Source organism: Odontesthes bonariensis, chromosome 20 (genome assembly GCF_027942865.1).
Source record: "Odontesthes bonariensis isolate fOdoBon6 chromosome 20, fOdoBon6.hap1, whole genome shotgun sequence".
In the NCBI taxonomy this organism is placed as follows: domain Eukaryota; kingdom Metazoa; phylum Chordata; class Actinopteri; order Atheriniformes; family Atherinopsidae; genus Odontesthes; species Odontesthes bonariensis.
In genome coordinates this window covers 22,021,476-22,048,134 of record NC_134525.1, presented here as the reverse complement: position 1 = coordinate 22,048,134, position 26,659 = coordinate 22,021,476, and the positions used below count along the sequence as shown (strand labels likewise).

Here is a 26,659-nt window from a genome sequence, read left to right as displayed (position 1 = left end):
GGCTGTACGTAACTAGTTTTTCTGTGGAAAACATAAAGCGAACTGATTGATATTATCAAGCTTATCTATCGGTTCCTTGTACCATTACAATTTGAGCTGCGAGATATAAAAGCTCAAGGTCCACGAGATGGACAGTTTGAATACACTAGGAATTTTGAACCTCAATGGATTACACAGATTTAATGGATGTATTTCCTTTATGTTCAACATATAAAGAAACAGCATTGTGTACATGAAGGTAACTTGATTCTTTTGACCACTCAATTTACCCTGAAGTATCTATATTGTTAAGTAATTCCATATCAAACAATTCTATGAATTTTGCATTTAAGTTGTGGAAAAGTCTCATATTAGACACAATTATATAGAAATAATTTGCATTCGGGTATATTTAAAATGAATTACATTGATACACTATGGGAAGTTTCATGGTCATACTTTTTTCAACAATTAGATATTTGGTTACCCATAATAATTTTATAATCCACTCGTTTAAAGGCAGTTTGCTCTAAATTACTTTAAAATGACATTTTTTCTTCAAATGCATTTGCATACGTACTTCCATTATTCCCATCTATATTATGTAACTTTTTACAGAGGGGTTTGTTCAAATATTATTCATGACCTAATTCATTGTGCCACATTTAGCTATTTAAAAAAATTCAACTGAATACCATCAGTATATGCAATAAATAACCTTTAAACTGTGAAGTCCTACTCTCAGACAGTTTGTTTACACCAGCTGTTGAGAGCTTTTTTTCTAATTTAAGTAGTAATAAATGTAGACATACTCAAAATGCCCTGAATAAAGAACTTAGTCTCAAATGGGACAAAGAATTCAAGCAGGATTTTTTAACCTGACTTCATCCAATGCTTAGATTCTTGTTTTACGTCGACATGACCCCAATTTGCATATTTCAATGAAAAGTTTTAAGTTTTAAAAAAATCTTAAAAAAAGTTATAAAAAAAGTCTTTACGTTAATAGTCTCAAGGCACGTTGTATATGTGTGTGTGTGTGTGGTAAAAATAAGTAAAAAATAACTTACCTACAATATATAAATCTTGATTTTCAGTGCAGCGCGAACGCTACTACGTCACATCCGCCGTTGCTCTCACCGGAAGTACAGTTAATTTTTTTTTTTATTCACAGGAAAAAAAAACAGCTGTTGTTGAAAAAGAAAACATCAAAGTGAGTTTCTCTGACGCATGTCGTGAGTTTGCCTTTCAGCTGATGTTAGGATCATAAGAACTGCTCCGTGGAGCCTCTGCTCTGAGTGTCCGACTGCTGTTTAGGCGGAGTTAAGCAGCGAGTGTCGCTTTGCTCATTTGTTGCGAGTTGGCAGCTGCTAGCGTTAGCACCCATCACTGTGCACTTCCAGCTAGCGCGCTAGCAGCTCAGCTAATACTAGCTAACTGTCTATTTCTGACTGCCTGCTCAACTCGTAGTGAAACCTGCTTTTGTCGACCGTTAGAATGTCACTTACATTGCTTATATAGATGGTGAATATGTGAGGAAATGTAGATCGTACGTTGTGTGACTTGCTAGCCATCTAGTTTAACTCTGAATTATCTCTTGTTTATGTCCACCGTTTGCCAGCCTTGTTGCATGTTTAAAAAAACAGTTAACAGTTGGCTTTCCAGTGCATTTGGAAAGAGATAGATCATGCTTTGTGATAAAAACCTCATATTTACTTATTAGATATTTGATGCTTGTGGTGGCATTCGATTTTTAAAAAAAGAAGCAAAAGAGGACATGCAGGATGCCAGAAAAATTGTGACTGTAGGAACAAGTTGCATGTCTTGGCTTCATCATACTTTGTGAAAAATATTTCCACAGAATGCCTGCCCCAAAGAGAGGATCGTCTCCTCATGACTCAGAACCCAAGATGAGGAAATTGGATGAGGATGGGGAGGCTCCGTCTTCCAAAACTGCACCAGCTACCAATTCCCTCAAAACGGGGAATATACAAGAAAAGACAGCAGCTCCACGGACTAAGATAAAACGGTCTTTTTCAGTGGAGGGGGCAAACAAACCAGCCAAGTCATCCAAACAGAGCTCCCCTCCAAAGGATTCTGGTAAAGCCACCTCTGACCCACCTGTCAAAAAATCCAAGCTACTGAAAGCCACAAGTGCCTCCTCCGGAGAGGCTCCATCACTGAGAGCCAACTCCAGCGTTTCCCTGAAGCGAACAACCTCCACTGAGTCTGATGATGACTTAAGTAGCGATGGCAGTAAGGTTGACTTCTTCAGAGAGCGTGGTGATGAAGACAAGGCCCGCTGCATTAAAAAATATTCTAACAGAGTCAAGGTCAAGCGCAAAGCTGAGGAGTCATCTTCTGATCTACAGGATACAAGCCAAGCTTTGCCATCTGAACCTGCGGATCCTGTACAGATGGACCACAACTATGGCAGATTCTCAGATTTGCCGTGTCTTCAGAGCACTGGTGAGGGCGACGAGAACAAAGAATCTTTCACTGCAGGGGAGAAAACAGAAGTTTCAGATGATGCTACAAAAGAGGCGCCGGCAGAAACGGGGACTGCTGAGGCAGGCATCCAATTTGACACTACAGCCGAAGAAAGTAAACGCATAGAATTAAAAAATGTAGAGAGCCAAAAGCTTATAAGTAATGATGCATCACCATCTTCTGGAGATAGGGTACATTCTTTCCCTGCAGAAATTCCCGTTGGATCTGAGGTCAACAAAAACAAAGAAAAAGCAGAGTCTCTCGAAAGCCAAAAGATTATAGAAAGTGAAACACCAGCATTGTTAAAGGATACACTATGTTCTGTTGTTGGAGAGGTGAAATTAAGTGGTGAAGGTGAAGAACACACAGGCGAAAAGACATCCTCAACTTGCAAACCAGAAAGACAAACTGACCTGAGCACAGCGCTTGTTTCAGAGGAAAGTAATCTGATTTTAATATGTAAAACAAAGCAGAGTGAGTGTGACTCGCAGGATGTAACTGAAGAAACAGGTCCTAATGATAGTAAACTATATGAAACACTGTCAAATGAGAGAATCGCTGCGCCAGAACATGTTCTGATGAAAAACTGTAATCCAGAGAGTCAGACAGAGGAAAGTCTAACAACAGCAGAGTCTGCTGCCATTTCAGAAACTCGAACATATTTCAAAGAGGAATTTAACTCTGCAGACACACAAGACCAGGTGACAAATGCAGTGATCAGCTTGTGTGATGTGAACCAAGCAGTTGGAAAGCCCGAGGAAGAACTTGAAGAACATGACAGAGAAGAAGTTGCCTTCCAGTCCTCTCCAACTGTTGCTTGTCCTGGAGCTTTGGTTGAGGTAGGGCCGAGTTATGGCTCCGTGATAGCTGACGCGTGTCCTGATACTGATCCCAACTGCAAGGCTGTTCATGAGCAAAATCAAAGTGATGGACTTTCTAAAAGTGTCATTGTTCCAGAGGGTGAAACTACACCTGGAGTGGATAAACAATGTCAAGACAGCCACCAACTTTATGATAACATAGAAAAAATACCTGCTGAGGTTAAAGAAGATTCCACAAGCATAGATGTAGAAAAGGACATGATGATTCAGAGTGCCGCGCCATCAAACAGCCAAATCGAGATGGATATACAGACTTCTAATCTGGACTTTACAGCGAAAACACAAAGCCAGGATGCTCACAAATCTACTACGGCCCTATCTACAAATTTTCATGTTGGGAAAAATTGCAAAATAATGGAAAACGAAGAAACCGTTCATTTTAATTGTGATGCTGGAGCTGAGAATACGAACAAAATTGAAACAGAGACTGTAGTGCCATTAGAAATCTCAAATCCAACACCTGTGATGCAAAATCAGGAAATCCAGAAGGTCAGTGAACCTATCACAGTCGTATCTACTGAAATGTATGATCATGTTAAAGTTGATAAATGTGAAAATATGGAAACCCTTGAATCTGCTTATAATACCAAGGGTCAAAATGGAACAGAAATACAGCTTATCGCATCGTTTGAGCAATGTCATGCAGCTAAAGCTGAAGTCCAGGAGAGCCCAGGCATTGAACCTACCACAGACATACCTGTAACAGAAGATCCAGAGACTGCACATTGCGAAAGCAGTGCAGATGATAAATGTGCTACTTCTTCTGTTGAAAGTCAAATAGAAGTGGATATGCACACTACAGCTACATCAGAGGAGGTCTGTAACATGAAACAAATAGTGGAAACACTCTGTCAGATGAACCAGGTGGTCAGTGAACCTATCACAGTCAAAATTGATGAAGTTCAAAAAGATCCAGAGACTGAAAATTGTAAAAGTAGTGAAGATACTGAATGTTTTGCTGCTACTGAAAGTCAAGAAGTGGATCTACAGACGACAGCCACAACCGAGGAGGTCTGTAACATGACACAGATAGTGGAAACACATGACCCCATGCACCAGGTGGACAGTGAATTTACCACAGACACATCTGACAAAGGTATGAAAGATCTGGACACTGTTAGTTGTAAGAGGAGTGAGGATGCTGAATGTGTCTCTACTACTACCGAGAGTCAAGTAGAAGCTGATCTACAGACTGCAGCCACATCAGAAGAGGTCTGTAACATTGCACCAGTATTGGAAGTACGCAGCCAGATGGTCAGCGAACCCACCGCAGACATATCAACTGAATTTCATAAGGATCATGAGGTAGAAAATTTAAATACTTTAGAAAATGACACGGTGAAATTGGAATCTGTAACTGTAACACAGAGTCAGATGGATGAGGGAATGGAGACATCAACAATGAAGGTTTCAAATCCAGCGCCTTTAGTGGAAAGGATTGAGAGCCAAAGAGAAGTAGCCATGCAGACACAAGAGTATAGTTCTGACTTTGTGTCAGAGGTGGAAATACAGAGTCAGAAAAGTCAGGATATCAGCGGATGTGTAACAGACGATATTTCTAAGGAGGCTCATGAAGACTTAATGATTGCATATTCACAAAATGTGAGGAATGAAGACCAGGCGAACTCTGAACGTATGACCGTACAAGAAAATGAAATCAATGTGGAAATGCAGATCACATCAGCTTCAGAGATTTCTAAAGCAGCCTCTTCAGAGGAAATGCAGGACGAGAAAACCCAAACTGAGTTGGATATGCAACACGTATCAGCATCAGAACAGGTTTCCACCATACCTGCCGTGGAAATAAAAGACCAAAAGATTCAAGATGTCAGAGAACAAAATACAGACACACTGTCTGTGACTGTAGCAGTGAATCAGAACAAAATGGAAATGCAGCCTGAATCAAAGTCAGAGATTTCTGTTTCATCTCCTCCTGCTGAAACGCTTGTCCAGAAGTGCCTGAACTCCACTGAGACTGCAAGAGAAAGGTCTGAAAAAGCCCAGGAAAATTTAGAGTATAACAGAAATGAAAACAAGGCTCTCACAGAGTGTGTCAGCACTGCTGAGAGGCCAGACGAGGTGGAAATGCAAACAGCAGAAGAGATAGTGGAGATTTCTCAACCAACAGCTACAGCACAAATGGAAAGCAATAGAGGTCATGATGTCTGTGAACTCACCACAGACACTGAAGTGGAAAAAGATTCCATCGATACTGAGAGTGGAGATAACAATAACTCTGTTGATGCTGGATGTGTCAGCGCTTCTGAAGATCTCGTTGAAATTGACATGCAGACATCAGCAGCACCAGAAGAGATTCCCAGTGAGGTCGATAAAAACACAGAAACGTCTGCAGCACCTGAGGAGACTTCTTATCCAGCAGCTGTAGCAGAACAACAAAACCACGTGTCAGAAGAAATCGGTGAACACACTGATGACTTCTCAGGTGAAATTCAGACGCCTCTTCCCGTTGCTAATTTGGAAAATGAAGAAAAAGACAGACAGACAGAGCCTGGTGCTGAGGACGGCCGAAGGGAGGCAGATCTAATAAGTGTACCAATAGAGAGGGCAGATTCTGTATTAGAAGAGGAAATGGGAAGGCAAGTGATTAATGAGGTCAAGGCTGGCAGATCTGTCAGTAAAGTCGACGGAGGAGCTGAAAGCAGTGAAGTTATCGTTTTTGTTTGTGGCCAACCAGATGACACTGATATTGTTATTCAGTCATCGGAAGATCAGATTAAAACTGAAAGTCAGTCGAAGTTTGAGCATCATGAAAACCAGGTGGTGTATGAGCCTATTAGTAGTCCAGAGAGTGATGGTGGCAGGGAGCTTTGCACGACATCAGAGCTGCATGAAGGAGTGTCTTTACTGAACATACAGAGCACCGTGACCCAGCACACAGAGGGGGACGTGTCAAAGTTCTCACATCCTCAGCTGGAGGATGAGGAAAATGCTTGGGAAGAAAGTTGTGTGTCAGACAACCAAGCAGCAGTTGAAATGGAAGTACAAACCGTCAGTGAACCCGAGGGTCCTGCACATGCACAGTTGGAACAGAGTAGCGGGCCTGCAGATGTGAAACAAGACGCAGCAGTCAGCTCAAGTGATGACATCGCTGTGACAGATGCCGCAGAGAAAAGTGAAAGAAATGGCTTCCCAGAGATTGTCGGTGCAGCGGAGTTATCCGGGCCGGGGCAGGAGGATGTTGGACTTCAGGAGGCTGTGGACGTCCCTGGGACAACTACTCCAGCCACAACTGAAGTTGAGATAACATCTGGTGTGTCTGAGGAGTTTGTGATCTTGGAACCAGTCCCAGAGAGTGAAATTCACTTTGATATTGTCACTCAGGCTGCAGCTGAATCGGGTCTGTCGGCCTCGCTCTCAGAGGAGGTCAGTCCACTTTCTCTTTTGGTGGATGAAGTGGCAAATCAAAACATTTCAAGTGGTGCCCAGGAAACTGTTTATGTTGAGGAGGGGGCGCAGCAATGTGAAACAGCTGATGGGGTCAAAGATGCGACCGGGACCGCCTCAGGTGAGGTGTTGGATGAGGAGACGAAGGCAAATATTCTTCAAGATGTTCAAAATTCTGATCACCAACTACCATCTGGCATGGTGGACATAGAGATGACAAACTCTCATATTCAGGACACGAATGAGGACAGTAATGCAGTGGTGATAGAGAATGAGGGAGGTAATTTGGACCTTCAAGAAGTGCAGATTCTGGAGGACATGGAGATTGGTCGTGAGATTGTCGTAGCAGAGGAAGAGAAAGAGGAAGACAGTGACATAATAATAATAGAAAAACCACAGGATCAACCCAACAAAGGTCTTTCTAAAAAGTCCGAAGAAAAGGTGAATGAGAAACATTGTGATGACGCTGATGGGGCGGTGAAGCCGAACAAAATTGCTGAAAAGACTGAAGGAGAAAACAAGGGAAAGGAAGTGGGAAAACCCAAGAAACAAGAAATGAATACACAAGCAAGAACCAAAGCTCGCCTCGCAGCTCTGGCTGAGCAGAAGGCTGCTGCGTCGAAAAGGGCAGCACACAGACAGCAGCTGAACCTCTTAGCCCTGTGTCAGGAGATCGCAGAGGACATTGCCACAGACAGCATGTTGCTAAAGAGGATAGAGGAAGAAAAACAAGCAGCAGCAGCGTTAGCTGCGGCAGCGGCAGTGGCAGCAGCGGCAGCCAAGGCTGAAGCCAGCAAGAAGGAACGTCCAGCTGTTAACACGCAGGATACAGACTCTGTTAATGTTCCAACCCCTGCTGGACCAGAGGGGTCCTCTGCTACAGTGACCCCTGCTCCGGAGGCACCTGTCGCCCAGCCCTCAACGGCTAATTCAGACGAAACCAAGCCGGCTGCGGAGCCTCAAAAGAGACGCTTCTTCATCTCACAGATTGCAGTGCCATTGAAAGCCCACGAGAAAAAGAAGCTAACTCGATATCAAAGACTAAGACAGGTTGAACTGCAGAGAGAGAAAATGTCTTGGGCCCGTGTAAAGAAACTGAAGTCTGACCAAGCAAATCAGATGTTTTCAGACATGGACTGGCAGGCACCTTTTTCCACCAGTTCTCTGTTTTCACTGAGTCCTGCGGCTCCTCCACCTGCAGCCAGTCCATCAAAAACACCCCCCCAAAGTCCTGCCACGACCAGCAAACCTGCTCAGCCAAAGGCGGATGATCCCAAGGTTGAGACTCCGAAAGCTGAGCCTGCAAAACCAGGAACTACCAAAACTGAGCCCATTAAAGCAGAAACTGCCAAACCTGAACCAACTAAAACAGAAACCTCCAAAACCGTACCCGTCAAAGCTGAAACTACCAAAACTGAACCTCCCGTTACTGAAAACCGAAGAACTACAAGGCAGAGTAAGGCTCAAGCTTCGAAAACCGCTGCAGCTCCAGTACCTGCCCCAAAAGTGACCAGATCAGCAGCCAAGAGGTCCCTCCCGGCAGTGCCTCCTCCTATGCCCAATGGGCTTAATGCCCAAAAACTGAAGCTTGAAGTGGAGTACAAGCCATACAGACCAAGGCCTAAGTACTCCCCTGATGATTTTGAATTAGATGATGACCCATTACCAGTTCGTCCTACAAAGTCAAATCTTCCCTCGCAGCCGCCTCGAGCCAGCCTTCAGTCAAACCCTGCCGCTCATTCTAAAGCCACACCCCCATTAAAGCCCACAGTTTCATCACAACTTGCCCACCAGGCAAAACTCAAAGCTCAAACCACTACTCCCAGACAGTTCTCAGGTCAGCCAAAGCCGTCTGTTGCAGCTCAAGCTCAGTTAAGGCCTGCGCAATCAAATCCCTCAGTCCCAGCAAGCCCACTGTCAAAGGCTCCAACTGCAGCTTCATCAAAACCCGTTTCTTCAACCAGTTCTCAGTTTAAGTCTCCTGTCTTCACCGCAGCACAGTCAAAAGCTGCTTCATCTCCAGGTCAGCCCAGACCTGCTGCTTTTACCTCGCCCCAGTCAAAGACAGCTGGTGCAGTGCAGTTGAAACAGTCTGCACCAACAGCAGCTCAGCCGGCTGTGTTGGCCACGTGTGAGACGCAGCCCGCTGCTGCTGCTACAGCTGATGCTGCTTCAGTGCCTCAGAAACCCCCGAATCCCCCATCACTGCAAGATGACAAGTCCAAGGTAAGAAGAAATGAAAAATGTGTGGCACAAAGAGCTTTCAGAAGACCCTCTAGTTGTCACTTAACGCCTCTCCTCTTTCATATACAGAATACAGCTGGTGCATGTTCCTCAGCTCCTGCCTCCTCTAGTCCTCCTGTGGAAAGCTCCAAAGTGTCTGATGACTCACAGCAGTGTGAAGAAAAGCCTGCGGGTATTTATCTTATCATGTCACCTTGTCTCATTCCTAAAACACAGACTTATTTAGTTTTTTCTGCTCGTTCTGTGTGTGTTATGTAATTCTAACAGCACGTACACAATTGTAAAAGCTGTCTGCGCTCTCACATTCGCTTCTGTCAATCCTTCTCCAGAGGATAAGGCAGAAGCAGCCACGATGGAGGAGAAGACGTCAGAAAAGCCTTGTCAAAAGTAAGAAGCTTCCCTTTAGTTGTTTGACAAGATGTTTCCTTGCACCAGCTGAAATTTGTAATAACCTGGTGTGTGTTTGGATCGTAGCAGAGCCGCGAAGCCACAAAATGCTGCGACCCCTCTCTCTGATGCTTGTCTGCAGAAAGAAGTCAAGAAACTAAAGGAGGCTGACAAAGATGGCACTCAGACTGTTATTGTGAGTGGACCAATTTCCCTTTCCCCTCTTCAATCAAGTGCTGTTGGACTGGAGCATATGTCTGTTCTCATAAAACCAAGTACAGCTTAAAATGCACAGCTTGGCGTTGGTCTTTGTCGTTGTAGAAAATGAGGAAACTGAATTCTTATTCAGTACGGTAACCTTTTTTCCACTAGTTGACACAGTTACCCGAGATCCTAATGAAATGTCTGTGATCAAAACACTCCAAGAGACAAGACAACAGTTCCGTTTTTATCCATGAATTTACAGCGACTCACATTAGCATCACATATCGGCTCCATAAGCAGTGATCTTCACCGACAGTCCATTCCTTTGTGTGTGTGTGTTTACAATTTTAGATGCTAATATCAAAAACTGTTGTGCTGTTGTCAAGTTTATTTTTGTACTGGCAGTTCTGGTAAAATGGGAAATAGGAATTTCCACTTTCCAACTGGGAAAAAATTCAAGTAAAGTAGAATTTCCTACTTGAGATCAAATCAATGAAACAAAGTACCGATGGAGTGGAATAGTCTTTTTCTTTAGTTAACTATATAACTGTTGATGAGATTTTGCTGTCAAAGTGAAAAAAGCAAGATCAAAAGAGCTCAGGCTTTCCACCTGAGAGGTGGCAGCTCACTCAGTGGCATTTTTAGTGATGGGTGCCCTCCCCCCCAAAAAAGTGACAGTCTTTGAGTTGGTAATTACATAATCTTCCCAAGCACGAAAAGCAGATTTTTGCTTCTTCTTAACATGTCCCCCTTAAGTTAAGAGATCTGACTTCTTGTTTCCTTTTGCCTCACAGGATGCTGGCCAGAAGCATTTTGGAGCAGTGGCCTGCAGTGTGTGTGGGATGCTCTACTCTGCTGCCAATCCTGAGGACGAATCTCAGCATTTACTGTTTCACAACCAGTTCATCAGTGCTGTCAAATATGTGGTGAGAGGAAGTCGCATGCTTACTGTTTCTATTGCCCACTCTCATCAAGGCTATAAACACGAATGCATGCATGTACATTACTTTTTTAAATGCACTTTTTACACCAGGCATGTGTTGGGTACTTTGATGAAGAGCACGATTCTCATATTGTCCAACTTGCCTAACGAACTGAAATTCTAAGTCTCGCCCGCCGTGCTCATCGGAAGCATTAACAGGAAAGGATTAGTGTGTAGTTTCCAGTTTTCAGTTTTCAGGTTTGGCTGTTGAGCACATTTTCTTACAGGCTGCTTTTGACTTCACGCCGTTATTAAAGTAGGTCAACGCCATTTTGTGTTTCATTCAGCAATTTTAGACGTGATCACATCCTGAGTGTGTAAAACACGACTCTGGACCAGTGTGAAATGGGTCGCGTTTCCTGGAAAGCGTGGTCGTTTTGTTTCGATGACATACTGCATGAAAAAACAGATTAGGCTGAATCAAAACAAGTGGGAATATGATACAAAAAACCCACTTGATCAGATAACTAATAGACCAAAGAGAACATCAGTGGCCCATTAGAATAATTAGAATCGAAGGGAATAAGTCTTTCTTTATCCATTTAATTGATTTTGAGACACTTGACCTGAATAATAGGTGATTTCTTCTGTGTAGGTTAACTTTCTGTAAATGGTAAGTTGTAATAGACTCAGTTTGAATATTATGCCACCAGAGATTGTTTAACAAAATGACTGAATTAGTCTCGTTATGCTCCCCTAGAAATTTAAATTTATCTGCACGAGGTAGTTTTTAAGAATGGAACATATATCTATCACATAGTGTGTAGATTGAATTCAACAACACAAAACTAGATGGTTTTGTTACGATTTCAAAGTCATACACACCTCTTTAGTCCGTGTGCGTGTCCTATATCTCAGGTTGTAGCACTGTGCATCATAGAGATACTATTTCCTTTTGGAAGTCCACTAACTGGCTTCCAATTTGGCCGTTCGTGCGAGGAGGGATGCAACAGAGTTTTAGAATAGATTTATGAAGATGTCTAAGACTCTCAAAGAAGAAAATATTGGATTTTATTCGTTGAGCTTGTCTTTCATTTTGTAACATAATGTAGACAAAAAAAACAATGAGCACCTGGTGTGTAGTTGCATTCAGTAACTTTGCTGTTAGCCCAGAAGATGGCCAGGTTCAATGCCCCGCCACAGGGGGACTAACGCTGTTTGTTTGTGTGAGATTTAACGGATTGAAAGTGCATGTTTTTGCATTTCTGTCCCGCCCGCAGGGACATAAGGGACACCCTTTTGTAAACATTTGTTTTGCCCTTAGAGATTGTTTAAAAAAAAAAAAAAAAAGAATTTGGTCTGAGAAAAGAACATGTTTTGCTGCTAAGCCTCGGAGATGAGGGAGATGTAGAATTTTATTTCATTTTTTTTATGTGTTTGTAATGAAAAGTACACACTTGATAGAGAAATAAAACCAATAGAAAATATATGCATTTTACCTCCGATCAGGGATGGAAAAAAGAGAGGATTCTGGCAGAGTATCCTGATGGCAAGATCATTCTCGTCTTGCCAGATGATCCCAAATATGCTTTGAAGAAGGTAAGGTTACAGACTTCTAGACTTTTCCAGACTGAACAGTTCAGGAGCTAAACATCTCAACATTTGAGGCATCAAGCTTTTGTGAGGTTATTGGTTATAGGTTATTTACTGTGCCAAAACATCTCCTCTTAGGTTGAGGAGATCCGAGAGATGGTGGACAATGACCTCGGCTTCCAGCAGGTGGAGACAAAGTGTCCCTCTCAGACCAAAACTTTCCTCTTCATCTCAGTTGACAAGAAAGTGGCTGGATGTCTCATAACGGAGCACATACAAGAGGTATGAAACAGCGTATGTCAACCAGAGCGTGTGTCGGCTCGTGTTTTCCCTACGGACGTTTATCATAATTATGTTGGTGCATAACACACACAGGGCTACAGGGTGATTGAGGATCCCCTCCCCGAAGGTTCAGAGGGGGAGAAGGTGATGTTTGAACGTCAGAGAGCCTGGTGCTGCTCCACAACCCCAGAGCCGGCCATCTGCGGCATCAGTCGCATCTGGGTTGTCAGCGTGATGAGACGCCAGGGCATCGCCTCGCGCATGCTCGAGTGCCTCAGGTTGGTCCATCTACAGACGGTTACTGCATCAGCTAAAAACAAGTTCCACGCGATTAATCCATTCTTTGTATTTTTTCCCCCATGCACACAGGAATAACTTCATATTCGGTTCCTACCTGAGCAAAGACGAGATTGCTTTCTCAGACCCTACTCCTGATGGAAAACTCTTCGCCACGCATTATTTTGGCACCTCACAGTTTTTAGTTTATAACTTTGTGAGTGGAACACGGTCGTCCCAGCCCAAAACTCCTGCAGTATGACGGCCTGCAGGAGAGACAGTGATCTGAGACCCTCACTGACCAGTGGAACCCACCCCCCCACCCCACCTTCAACAAACAGCGTCTGACGCTCAATCTTTATTGTTTGTATTAACAACACAAGCTGTAAATTAGAGATGTTACACATTGGTTTAAATCTCAGGATAAAAACAACAAAGTGTTGTTGAAAAATGTTATAAATTCACCCTTTAATCCTTCCTTACATCGTATTTTGAAAATGATATTTTCTTTCAACAGTTTTAAGCAAACAATTGGTTATATTAGAGGAATACCGTTTACATGCATGACCTGACAGCAATAGAAACAAAGAGCATATCATTGCTTCATCATACTGCGTTAAACAGTTACTTTAGGTTGACCTCGCACTGTTTTAACATTTTCTAAATCTTTAAAAATCCTCATCATCTTGACAGTGATGCTGCCCTCATCTCCAGTTGTGTTTTAAGGGCACAACTACACAACAACTTGGTTGAAGAATTGTGAGTTAGGACTGTAGCTTGGGCATTCATTGTGTGTTCTAATTATTTTTAGATCACCTCGCCTGAAACGTTGTTTTCCGAGCCGAGCCATTTACTGTAAACCTTTTTAGCAGGGCATTGTAGCCTTTACTGTATGAGTGGTGTCTTCAGATCTCACCGAGGATGTCTTTTGCTTTGTTTGTGCCTGAATGAATAATTTTTCACTTCAGATGTTGATTTATTTTCTTTACTTCTTTGTCGTATGTTCCTCTAAGCGACCTATGGCTTTTTATTCAGTTAGTGTAGAAAATCATCCTTTTATTCCGTAGTAATGAACTAAAGTGTATATCGAATAATCATGTAGATTTATGCCTACTATAACGAGATTTATAACGGAAGATGAACAAGGTCTCATGGCTCTTGTTTTGAATGATATTTCAGTGTTGGTAAATATCAACAAGTTCAGAGTTTATGAGTGAAAAGCAGCTCTCAGTGATCATCACGAAGGCTTAGATGAACTCAACACACAGATTAACAGCATCATTGTAATCCATCCCTTATTTCTTCCTCCTTGTTAAAGCGGTTGCTTTTAGAGAGATGTGTTGTGTAAGAAAAAGAAATTTGATTTATACAAAGCTGTTATGTAAATATTTATTTAAATAAACAATGTAAAACATTTCTGCAGCAGGTGGGTGTTGTATTGACGAGCAGTGCCATCTAGTGGTTATTGTTGTAAATATTTCTGCGGGAGTGATATTATATTTGAGAGTCTACTGAGCAAATTCTGCAACTTTTCATATACTTGAGATGCTTTTAAATTGTGGGAATTTTCTTGCTCGTCATGTTTTGTCTTTGTTGCTGGAGATATAAACATTCCCCTGCTTGGCGCATTCCTCGCCACTCCTGTCACAACACAGGCCAGCTCGATGGCAACTTCTGAGAAACAAAACAACCTTAGAACAACATGAATACTTCCTCGAACAGAGGGGGAGAAAACAGAGGTCTCCACTCACTCCTCCTCAGAGATCAGATACGAATCAGGAAGAGAAAACAACGGAGCTGAGCTTGTTAACGTCCACCCTGGCCTTTTTTTTTTTTTTTTTTTTTTTTTTTTTCCTGATGCAGGATCATCCCACTCGGATCAATAAAAACGGACTGAATTCAGTCTAAAAGAGAACAGACATTTGTAAACACACACTTTTATTCACACACAAGTTTAAAAAGACAAAAAAGTTACAGCTGCCTTTTTATAAGACATAAAACAGTTTATACTAATGATAAATGGCAGGTTGAGCTACTCAAAGAAGTGTCTTATTTACGTTATAAACAGCCAATATACAAGCACAGTAGTTACTGATCATTTCTAAAGTTCCTGTTTGCTGTCAGAAAAAAGAGTACACCATTGTAACCTAAACTTCAGGCCAAAGTTTAGCTGCAACCAAAAGCTGACCGGTTCACTCCGTGAAGCTGGGATTGGCCTTTTGCCTGACACCTGCAGAGACTTGATCTGTTAAAGAGTTTCAAAATGAGATTACAGTAATACTCTGGCTACTTGTTCTGTTGACAGGCAAGCTGCAAATGGAAAAAAAAAAAAAAGCTGCCCTGGAGCACGCATGGCAAATACACAACCAAGATGGTTCCCATGTTGACGCAGAACAAGGTACAAACTGAAACACAAGCTCTTGATTCTGTGGAGTGTAATATATACGGCAGATACTCTTAAGTGAGTCGACGTATGCCAGGCCATGGCAACATCAAAATGTAGGCACCAAATAAAATGTATTCCCCTGCAGCCCGATGGCGTATACTCACTGAGGTTAAACAGGCCTCAGCAGATGCTTCATGATGATATGAGTTCAGTAAAAAAAGATTGAAAGGAATGTTTTTATAGTATGGGACAATTCTCACCACAAAAATTATACATTAAGTCCAACACATCAGGTTCCTGGAGCCTTCTGGTAACAACACGTTGGCCTTTTCCAGGCTGCACCAACACAACCTCACCATCAGGTGGGAGCTCTACCAGTGGATACACTTTATTACCCTTGCCTTTAAAGTCAGTGAGCCCAATGCTGGGCAGTACGCCGTTCCTCTCTGCCCACGTTTTGGTGTCCTCTGAGGGGTCCTTGTCCTCTGCGACGCTGTCCCCATTTACACTGCTCTTGCTCACCGTGCTCTGGTCGTCCTGACAGATGTCTGAGTCATTAGCGTGCGGCAGAGAGAAGTAGGTGCACTTTCTAGGTAATGGTTCAGCATTGTCTTCCAGTTCTGGCTTTGTGCTGAATAGAGAATATGGAGTCTTCTCCTCTTTATCTTTGCATAATCCTTCATCTTGAGTAGTGTTTGAAAAAGTTTTATTTATTCCTACTGGGTCTGAGACAGATTTTCTGATCAGCATGTTCTCTCGAAGGAGCCATCGTCCATTATCAATTGGAACACTGTCTCCAGGCCCCACTTGTGCATGAAAAGCAATGCATCTTGTTGCCTCACTGAAGACATCCAGTGCGTTAGTGGAATTGAAGTAAGACATTTCAGACATTGCTTTGGATCGGACTGCATGAAATGGAGAGAAGATGCTGGAATGCTCTTTTTTTTCCTGGTTTGGCTCGGATGGGGGTCTTTCACTCGCTTCCTCCGGTTTAGCATGAAATGGAGAGAAGATGCTGGAATGCTCTTTTTTTTTCTGGTTTGGCTCGGATGGGGGTCTTTCACTCGCTTCCTCCGGCTTAGCATCTTTCTTGCCATAAAGCATTTCGATTGTTCTCCTCACAAAGCCTTTAGTGATGGACTTTCGTGCGGAGTCATCTTCACCGCTGGACAGTTCACCTGAAGTCTGAGACTGATAACCACCGCTACCTGAGGTCTCAGCCTTTAACTCGGACTGCTCTGATACGTTTGGGCTCAGGAAACGTTTCTGCTGGATGTCTGTGGCACTCTTTGCTAAGAACATTTCCCTGATGGATCTGACCCTGCCTTCAGGCTCTGTGGTTATGACGCGACTGGAGTCGTAGCTGAAAGATAGCGATGACTGAGGAGCTGACCGGGTGCAGAGAGCCACCTCAGATGTTGGAGATTCAGAGGTTGATTCCTCATCTGATTCAAGAGTTGCCTTTATTTGTGAGGGGTGTCTGATGGTGGTACTTTGTGATGTAGGTTTTGCTTTCTGGGATTGGGCAACCTGCTTTTCCAGAAGAATCACTCTCTCTGCAACAGATTGGGTTATGATTTCTCCAGGGTTCTGCTTGAGCTTTTCCATAAACTTTGACCCTTCAGGTTGTGTTGTCACTGGATCTTCCTGGGATCGTGCACACCTTTCTTCTAAGTATGTGGCTTGTTCCTCCTCTGAGCAAGACTCTTTTTCGTAGTAGCTCAATTCTTCTTCAATTGAGCTGCTGATTTGTTCATCTTCACCCTGTAGTTCCTCTTCATCTATATGTTCCTCACAGCTGCTGTGATCTTTCCCACTATCGTTATCTGCACTGAATCTAAAATCTTTTTCTAAACTCTCAGCTATAATCAAAGTGCTGTCATAGTTTTTATTATATGAATTTTCTATCAAATCACTGTTAAAAGCAGGTTCTGGTGTTTCATCATGAAGACCCTCATCTCCTGAGCTAACCTGCTCTTCCTCTGTCTCTTCTATCAAAGCCTCTAACTCTCTACTTTTTTTCGTTTGCTCCCCAAAATTGGGAAGATTGTGAACGTGTTCTTCCTCTTGCTCTTCCTCATTGCCAGACAAACTTTCCTCAAGTATAACTTGCAGTTTCTTAGAATCAGCCACAGGCTGCTTATCCTCTGAAGATGGCTCATCTGCATCTGAGTCCTCTGTGCTCACATCAGCACTGATATTCAGTCCCATGCTACCCATTTTACTCTGCTGTTGCTTCTCTGAGCTCTGCCATTCAACCTCTAGCTGTTCTTCCTCTGACAAATGCTGGTTTTCACTGTCTTGGTTGGATATGCTTTTCCTCCCAATATCATTCATTTCCACGTTGTAGTTGGAGCCTTGTTGCTCGTCCTCATCCTCCTCAGAATGACTCTCAGGGTCGGACAAGTCCTCACCTTCACTGCACTCTTGTTTTATCTTCTCACATTTGACCTCCGTGTCGTCCTCGTCGGAACTGTGCTTACAGCTCTCTTTTTCGTTTAAATCTTTATTGGCACTTGACGTCTTCTGTTCTTCCTCATCTGAATCTGATTCATCGTCATGGGTAAATTCATTCTCAGGGATGCTTTCCTCACTTTGCATCCGTAGCTGCCTTAATTCCACGTCTTGCTCCTTTGTCTTGAAACTACAGCTGTCATTTTCAAGGTTTTTATTGATGCTCAGCTCTCCGCTCATGTTTGCCGTCTCTTGGGTTGATTTCTTGTCTTTGTGACCCTGCTGCTGCTGTGTTACATTTTCCTGATTTTCCTGATGCACCGTATCCCTACATGACTCAAATGATGTTGTGCTGTAAAGCTGACTTTCTTCAGGAATCTGTTTAGAATTGGGTTCAGCTGGCAGGCATTCAGTCACAGAGTCCGGCAAGTCTTGACCATTCTGCTCTTTTGTATGATCAGTTGGTTTGAGCTTTGCTGCCTCTGTAAGCAAAGTGAGCCTGTTCATTTCAGATTCAGGCTGGTTGATGTCTGTGAATGTTTTACTGATGGACCGCACATCAGTGTTAGCTTTTTCATCCTGAGAAACAGCATCTTCAGTGGGAGGATGTTTTGTGATTTCATGGCTGTTTTGGTTCGCTGTCAGCTCCAATCTTTTAGCAATCATTGGAGACATCTTTCTCTCGTTGTCACTCTCTGAAAGAGAGGCCAACTCCTCCTTGAGCTTCTCAGGAATGTCCAGATTATCCATGATCTCATCAATAACCTTTTCTTCGATGTCTTGTTCAGGACCAGCCTCGGTTATGAGCTCTGGATCTGAAGCATTTGGTGTTGAGCTGCGACTACCACTGAGCTCCTGAAAACCCTTCCAGCTTTGCAGGAGCTGCTTCGAAGCCGACTGTTGTAAATGTGACAAACTGGTTTTCAGTTTGTGGGAATCCTCGATGCTGGCAATTTCTCTGAGAGAATCGATCATTTTTAAAGCCTCCGCACAGCTGACATGATTTGCATTCAGCTCATCTACATTTAGGTTAACTAAACCTTCCTTTAAGGTCATGACGGACAAGAAAGCTAGAAGGGCTTTGGATGAGGAGCCAAATGTTGAGGCCACGTGAGAGGAGAAGTCGGGCAAGCTGTTGGATTTTTCCAGACAGGATGGACGTTTGTTCTGAGTGATTCGTCTAATTGATTTTATTGAGTAACATATCTTCTCGAGAACTGGTTTCATATTTGGCTGGTTTGCCATGTTTAATTGCTGTGGCATTATTTGCAAGTCCATCATGGATTTATCACAATCTGCTCTTACAGCCTTAAATTCATCACTCTTATCAGCTTCCAGTGGCGTGAGAGTCTCACAGGTCAAAGTTTTGTCCAGTTCGGCTGTTGATTTTCCTGACTGCGGTGTTTCTTGGCTTTTTCTTTGGGAGGATGTTTTATTTTGTTTCTTACTTGTTGGTTCTGATGGGTTGTCTGTGGAGAGGTTTCTGGAGAGTGACTGTATACTTGATTTGTGCCTGACAGGAGGTGACGCCATGTCCAGAGACTGAGAATATGGTGACGTTTTCTGTTGTGCTTTTGGTTTATGATGCTTTCTATCAACAGAGGGGCTAGCATTTGGTGTTGAATGTTTTGGTGTGCTATTATTTGGAAGAACAGTTTTATCCATGTGGGGACTGTGTACAGGCATCAGCTTTGGAGAGTTATTTTGATGCTCGGCAGAGGACTTCTTGTTTTGGAATTTCCTTTCTGGAGAAGGACTGGTTTTTGGTTTAGCTGTTTTCACAGATGTTTTAGGTGATGGAGCCTCTTTTTGATGTATTTGAGTCATTTTTGTCTCTTTAGATAAATGCTCACTTGATGAGTTGCTGGCAGGCGACATTCTTTCATCGGATGTTAAACTAGCTGGGGACACAGAAGAGCAAAGTGATGAAGTGCACATCAGATCTAAGACTGATTGCTGGCTCTCCTCTGGGTGGGCTTTGATTGGTAGTTGTGTCGCTGTTGAGCAGATGTCATGTGGTGGCACTTCATCACCCACGGTGTTGATGGGATTGGATAATGTGGTTGTCTCTTTGGTGGCATCATTAGCTAAAGTATATTTATCCAGACAAGCCTTTCTGAGAGACATTTTCCTTTCAAGAGACAGATTAGTGACCAAAGGAGCCCTTTTAGTTGATGGAGTTCTGGATAATTCTGCCCCCTGTAGTGTGGAAGAAGTGTCAGTCTGAGCAGACGTTTTTTCCAACATGTTGTGAGTTGGTGATTTGTCCTTTTCAGATGTGGGACTCATAGATAATGGATGATTATCTGATCTTTGACTGCTCAAGGATGAGAGCCTGTATAAAGGGCTGCTGGCTGCTGACGATACATCCTTGGTGGAGTGTTCAGTGTTCAGTAGTTCGGGTGGTAGTGGTTGTTGCACCATTGAAAGTGGATCAGAAAGGGTTGCTCTTTCAAATGAGATCTTGACTGGATTTCCCACTTCTCCGCCTAACGGGATTTCAGTTGCCGATGGAATTATTGCAGAGCAGATCCCGTTTGAAAGAGGCTTTGCCTCTTGTGAATTTTTCTGACATAAGCTGTTGCCCTCCTCTGTATGTCTTGTGTTTGCATCATTATGACTTTGCTGACTGACTTTTTTTTTCTCCTCTGAAAGACCTAATTTGCTTTGCAAAGACTGGACTCTCAGTTTGACTGATGATGCCACCAGACTTTCAGGTTGCAGTCCAGAAATGTGACGTGTTGGCGCTACTGGTGTCTCCTCTGCCACAATGATTAGACCAGGCTTGCTTTCAGACTCTCCATGCCTGACATTTTTTGTTTGTGTAGAAGCAACCACCGCTAATTTCTTACTTTTCTCATCTAGAAGTGATGGAGGGTTCAGGTGGGCTTTCTCCAGCCAGCTCTCTACGTACTCTTTAGTGACAGAACTGGAGGAGTTAAAAGCAGGCGATGACACGCTTTGACTCATGTCATGTGACTCAGTTTCACTCTTCTTCTCCAAATGCATTGATGTCTGCCGTGTTAGTACTCCCCGTGGTGGGCTAACCTCAGTGGGAGTAACTCTCAACTGGTTTGTTTCAAAAGAAACTCTCCCATTAATTTTTTCTTCAAGCTCTGTTGGTGTGTTTGAGTCTTTAACAGTTTTTATTGTAGCACCCAACACTGGTAAGCTTGTTGCAAAATCTCTGTCCCTGTTTTGTGTTGGTCTCTTTTTAAATCTTTTCATGCTTTTTGCTGATTTGGATTTATGTCCATAAATTCTTTTAATGAATCCAGCGCTGGAGAAAGTTTTCACTTTTGTACGTGTGTCAGCTGCTTCTGCAGAATGATCTTTTTGTCTCTTTGGTGGCGTCCTAACCCGGCGAACATGCTTGTTGGTCACCTTCGGTTTTGAGGAAACCCACATGTCTTTACTGACCTGTTTTTGTTGGGGCTTTCCATGGCCTTTTGTGACCTTATGGAATTGTTTTCTGTTTGCTCCCTGAATTGCACCGGTCTTCATTGATGACAAGTGTGAATCTGATGTTACTGTCATGCTCTCAGCCCTCCAGGTGCTAATTGATTCAGAGGCAGTGGAAGGCCTCAAGCGTTCGAGTTCAGATTCATTATTTGAAGAGAGCTGTCCAGTTTCTGAAGTAGGAGACCTACCAAAACTAACCCCAGATGCAGACATACTGTGTGCACAAACATTTGCTTGGAGATTATCCTGACAAGTCTGCTGTTCATAGAAGTGTAAGACCGTCTCAGTGACCTCCTCCCCGCTAGATTCTGTCTGCAGCTTTTCAGGCTTTTCTGCTGACTTGAATGCAGAAACATTTCTACTGTTGGCATCAACAGAACCAAATAATCTTGGTTTGGGTACTGGTCGGGTGGTGCTTTGCTTCACCATGCAGTACTGCTCAGTCATTGTTCCGTTTTCTGTCTGCTCTCTATAGGAATAGGAGCCCACCAATCCTTCTTGAATTCCATCTGCTGCCACAGATTTGATGCTTTTCACAGAAGCTTGTTGTTTGCTCATTCTTCTGTATCCTGGAGTGGGGGCTCTCCTAGGGGACATCACATCTGTGTGGATTTTGATATCATCCTCCTCATGACTGCTGTCACTCATAGCTCCATTGCCCAGTGACGGTGGGTCATCATCATCATTGTTGTCTTTAGTTTTATCCTTGTTGATGGTGTCAATGGAAGCAGTAGGACTTTGGGAATTGAGTGAGTTTGATTTAGATGAGCAGATATCCTGCTCTGCCTCAGGCTCCGGTAAACAATTAACGTTAAGCTGATCAGCTACACTTGAGCGTGTCAGGGTGGTCGTCCAATGAACCGTTTCCTCTTCCTTAATGGTCAGCCGCACCTTCATCTCCACTGTCATGCTGCCGTCCTGATTCACCCGAAAGGACTTCTCGATGTTGTCCTCATCTGGCAGGGAGCAGCCTTGCCCTTCAGCTCCATCGCCAAGGCAGGTGTCCCCCTCTGTTTCTGCCACGGACTCCAACATGCGATTAGAATCCAACTCAACAGAGTTAGTGGTGTGACTGGGCAGGTCACATGAACTTTCCGCGATGGTGTTATTAATCTGATGAACGATGTACCTCTCAGAGGATGCAGAGAAATTTCTTGACTTCGAAGAATATGATGGTGACTTCTTTTTACCTTTGAAGTCAGTCAAAAGAGCCAAACAGGTTCCCAAAAAGTTTGAAAATGAAGAAGAAAGATTTCAAGCAAGGATTGAAGTTGATCGTAGAGAGGCATGAAGGAACAAGGAAGAGAAAAAGGAAAGTTAGAAAGACAGAACAACTATTCCTGACTCATTAAGAGCAATAGGCTGCAGCCAGTAGACAGAGCATGTAGGTCATCGACAGTATTATGTGCAGTATTAATGCCTCAGCACTTTCCCAATCTTTATCCCTTGAGAGCAGGTAGATTATGATAGATATATCTTACGGGTCATACTCATAAAGATCCATTGCACTGACACACTTCTTCAAAATGTATCTGTGAAACGCTCTAATGAACTGCATATGACAATGCGGGTACTAAAAGCTCTCTTGAAAACTTGATTCATATATTAACTTACGTTTCAAAGCCCTTTTTCTTCTGATACCCACTGGTTTGGTATGCTGCCTGGCTCGAGCTGGGGGTTTCTGTGCATTGTACATTGCGGGCCTGAAAGGCTCCCTTCCTACAGCCACCACAGTCCCAGAGCCCAAGATCAAGCCTGGAAGTCCATCGACCTGCAACATAAAGAAAATAAATGAAGCTAAATGACTACTTCATTTATTATTTATTATTATTTATTATTATTATTTATTATTATTATTATTTTATTATTGGAAACAATTAGTATTAACCTTCATTCTAACAAACAGTCTTGAAAAAAAAATGTCTGTATGTGTATATGTTTAATGTATTCTCTATGAAAATGGCATCTTGCAGTGCCAGTAAGCCTTGAATTAATAATAGATCCTTGACCCAACACATACAGTGCAGTATTTCAGAAGGCCTTTCAGGGGAGATGGGAAAGAAGCTTAATACCATCTCTCCTTGTGTGACTACTATTTCATAGGGTTAAATCAGTCATTTGTGGGTAAATTATCAATTGTAAATACACTGAAAGCTGTTGGACTATAGTGCCTGTAAATTATTATTTTTTTAACTTAAAGTTAATCATATCTGTAGCAATGATGGGAGAACACTCACACGTCTGCCATCAGGAGTGTGTAGTTTAACCACGTGGAACTGCATCAGCTCTGAGATATAGTCCAGGATAGACTCATAGCTGGGTGTAGTCTTCTTGTGAAGCACCACAGTGTGTTTTATAGAGGGGTCTCCATTGCAAAAGACCACAAGACTCTTTGGTGTGCGCACAACCACTGGCTCCTGCCTGCGGATGCCCCGACCTGGGAAAAACCGGGCCTGCTGCAAAGTCCGTTGACGAGAACTAACAGGTGTGGCATGGTACCAAGGTGGCAACTTCTTCCGAGCCAGGGCCAGATTGATGGGTTTGACTTTATGGCTGTCAGAGCAGATGTAGGATTTCCCATCCTCGAGTTCATCTAAAGTATGGATGCCGTGAACCCCACGGGGAGTTGTGATGTTCCGTACCCCAAACGGCAGGGGAACCTTTTTAGAGAGGCTGTCCAGTAGTGCATCAAAGGTTTTAAATGTTCGGTGGTTGATGACCATGCGTAGTCCATTGAACTGAGGATCTCCACTTTTATAGAAGCAGACCCGCTTTGATAGGATGGGGTCAATAATGCTTTGGTGGCGTGGGGTGTCAAAGGTATGCCCACTCCCTGATGACTGGTCAGGGAGGGTCCTCCGAAGCCCTGTTTCATTCATTATCACTGATTGACTGCAAGGGGACAAAAAGAAGTCAAGGGTTAGACATTTAGCAAGAAAAAGGAACGTTTCTCTTTGGACTTGTTTTGCTGCTCCTGCTCGAAAGTCAGTGTGTTAAAAGTTCTATTGGTCCCCTGGGCTCCTCAACTTCCTGCAATAAACCAAACTGTGGAGGATGGAAGATTGAGTTTTCTGGTGGTCTGACAATAAAGTGGCTTTCTTTTGGCAAACAGGCAACAACTGACCTTTTCTCTGAACTTACTTCACTAGTCAATTTTTGCACTTTCTTTTGACTAACAAATCACAAGATAATTTATGGTATTTGTATAATTTGTATAATTAACACGTGTTTATAAAACAAAAAGATGAACATGGACACACCGGTTCAGTCACACTCCATGACAAGCTGATTTATTTATTGTAGTAGAAAATATTCAAGATATTCCAAACAATATTTCAACAGATTAACTCCCAGTGTAATGTTCAATGAAACAACTATATTAACTGCATTGAATTGTGTTGACAGCATAACTCTCCCAGTGTATTCCTCTGGTGTCTTTTACATGTCGGCACAAAAACAGTATAGCGTGTGTTCGAGGCAACCTAAATCATGTACAAACAGCTGACTGACATGCAAACATATGTTGTTTACTTTGTTAGTCTGTGGCCATCAGGTAACATGACCTACCTTCTGCAAAACCAGTCTGGACAAAGGCATCTTCAGTTATTTAATTACTTGGGTTTTAACAGCACAGCTAAGCTCAAAAGCTGAAGAAGTGGTGGAAAGATAATTCTTTTTTACCGGATTTTCTTTCAGCCTGTATGTAAGAGTATGGCAAAAAATAAAGTTTTTCCATGCTTCCCATCTATTTTCTATACCCGCTTTATGTAGCGGAGCCGACCGCAGCTGTCATCTGGCAAAAGACGAGATATACCCTGGGCAGGTCCCCAATCTAAATCTTGTTACATTTAAGGATAGATTTTTTTTATTAGAACCCACTTCATTTATAGATAGAACTAACTGATTGCTCTAAACAGTTAACTTTATTAAAAAAGAATACAAATTATGATACAAATACAAATGCTGACTTGTTAAGTTTGTGTGGTTTTCTATTGAAAACGTGGTCAAGTATAGCTTTTTTTCTTGATTCAAGTCATTTTAGAATTTGATCTAACATTAAAAATGTAGCAGTATCAGTATCACTTGTAAGTAGACCTTGATGAGATTTTGCTTTTTGAACATTTTTAAGCCAAAATATTTGTAGCAGTGCGTGAAATTAAAGCAGACTTGGCAACACAAACAACCACATACGATGTATGAGGAGGTAAGTCAGCTAAACTAACTTGAGCTAACAAACAAATGCAAAAGCGTGTGATTTCAAAAGGAACTCACCTTTCTTGGCATTATAAAATTACCAAACGTTTTTCAAAGATCCATGAAATTGTATTCCATTCTCTACATCATGACTGCTGTTGAGCTAACTCCACAGTAAGAGTTTATTTCAGGAGACACCATCATTGCTAATTTGCTTAATCTTTGCTCAGAGTTAATCTCCGCTGCAGGTGCAAAGCTTGAAAATCCTCTCCAAGAAAGTGTGTCTCACAGATGCATATGGAGCTGTCATAACAGGCTGAAGAAGTGGTGGAAGGACCTCTGATTATTTTAATCATATGTTTTATGTTACAAAGGATCTGTAACACATGCAAAGGTGCATTCTCATCAAGGAATGTTTTCAGCGGTGATGGAAAATTTTGCAAAACTCACCAAAATTTGAAATTCACTGACCTTGTTGTGTTTTTGTACTGCAGAACTCTCATTCCAGGCTGAAATATGAGGATAGGTAGTCTAAAACATGAGAAAGGTTTTCTCCACCATGTACAGCAGATGGCAAGTTGGTGTCCACCTGTAATATTCAAACAGGGTTGTAATCTCATTAAGGACCTCTTTAGGTAATTAGGATTAAGGGGCTCTCAATTCTCAGGACCCTCAGAGAACTGCACTTGTTTTCAATGACAGGGGTAAAAAACATTCACCTCCATGCTTTTAAACATGATTAATTGGATGATCAAATCATGCTATGTTATCAATAAGTCATTCTCTTTCTTGCTGCACGAACTGAGCACACATACTGTATTGCAAAAGATAGAAATAAATATAAGATGATAACATTCTCACAATATATGTAGATATAAATAGAATATAAATAGATGTATTGACATTTATAGTCCCTACAAAAACACACAGAATTCATTAATGCTTGTTCTAGAAATACTACTGAGTTTATAAGGGTAGTAGACTCTTCTAGATTAGGCTGAACCGTATTACTCAGGGTATTAAGTGGTCATGCTTACCCGTAAACTATCAGGAGTTGCATAACAGTTACCAAAAGCAGAGTGAACTAAGTCTATTTCTGTAGTAAAAGGGATTAGTGTACAAGAGATGACTTCATTCCACAGTAAACCTGGGTCTGAACTCAGGGAATCAAAGGCATATATAAAGGTTATCAGGTTTCAGCTCAGTATAAAAGGATAAAGTGATTACACTCTGTCATAGTGTTTAGTTTACTGCTTTAAAAATATCTCAGGTGTGTACGAAAGAGTCGATATGTGCTGTAGGAAAGAATTCCCGCTGAGCCCGACCAGACAGACATTCAGGAATGCCATATAGGAGGCTCCCATGATCCAAGCCCATGTTCTGTTCCCAAAACAACAACAAGGACAAAAATGTGAAAAATCCTGCAAAGGAAGCTGGGGGGGAACAATGGAGGAAGCCCTCAGCGTAAACAGGTAGGCCTGAAGCCTGCATGCCCCTCATACC

General features: G+C 42.5%; 1 protein-coding gene across 2 annotated transcripts; it reads left to right on the top strand.

The window, feature by feature from the left end:
* The first annotated feature begins 1,115 nt into the window (after positions 1 to 1,115).
* LOC142370377 (uncharacterized) lies at positions 1,116 to 14,074 on the top strand. 2 transcript variants are annotated; one of them, XM_075452922.1, is made up of 10 exons: positions 1,116 to 1,189; positions 1,838 to 8,978; positions 9,066 to 9,168; positions 9,326 to 9,383; positions 9,474 to 9,579; positions 10,382 to 10,513; positions 12,019 to 12,108; positions 12,241 to 12,384; positions 12,478 to 12,662; positions 12,754 to 14,074. In XM_075452922.1, exons 2-10 carry the CDS (start codon positions 1,839 to 1,841, stop codon positions 12,920 to 12,922), a joined length of 8,127 nt encoding a protein of 2,708 aa, XP_075309037.1. In that variant the 5' UTR covers positions 1,116 to 1,189; position 1,838; the 3' UTR covers positions 12,923 to 14,074. The 2 variants fall into 2 exon arrangements, with proteins under 2 accessions (XP_075309037.1, XP_075309036.1); XM_075452921.1 differs by having other exon boundaries at positions 9,471 to 9,579.
* Positions 14,075 to 26,659: the final 12,585 nt, after the last annotated feature.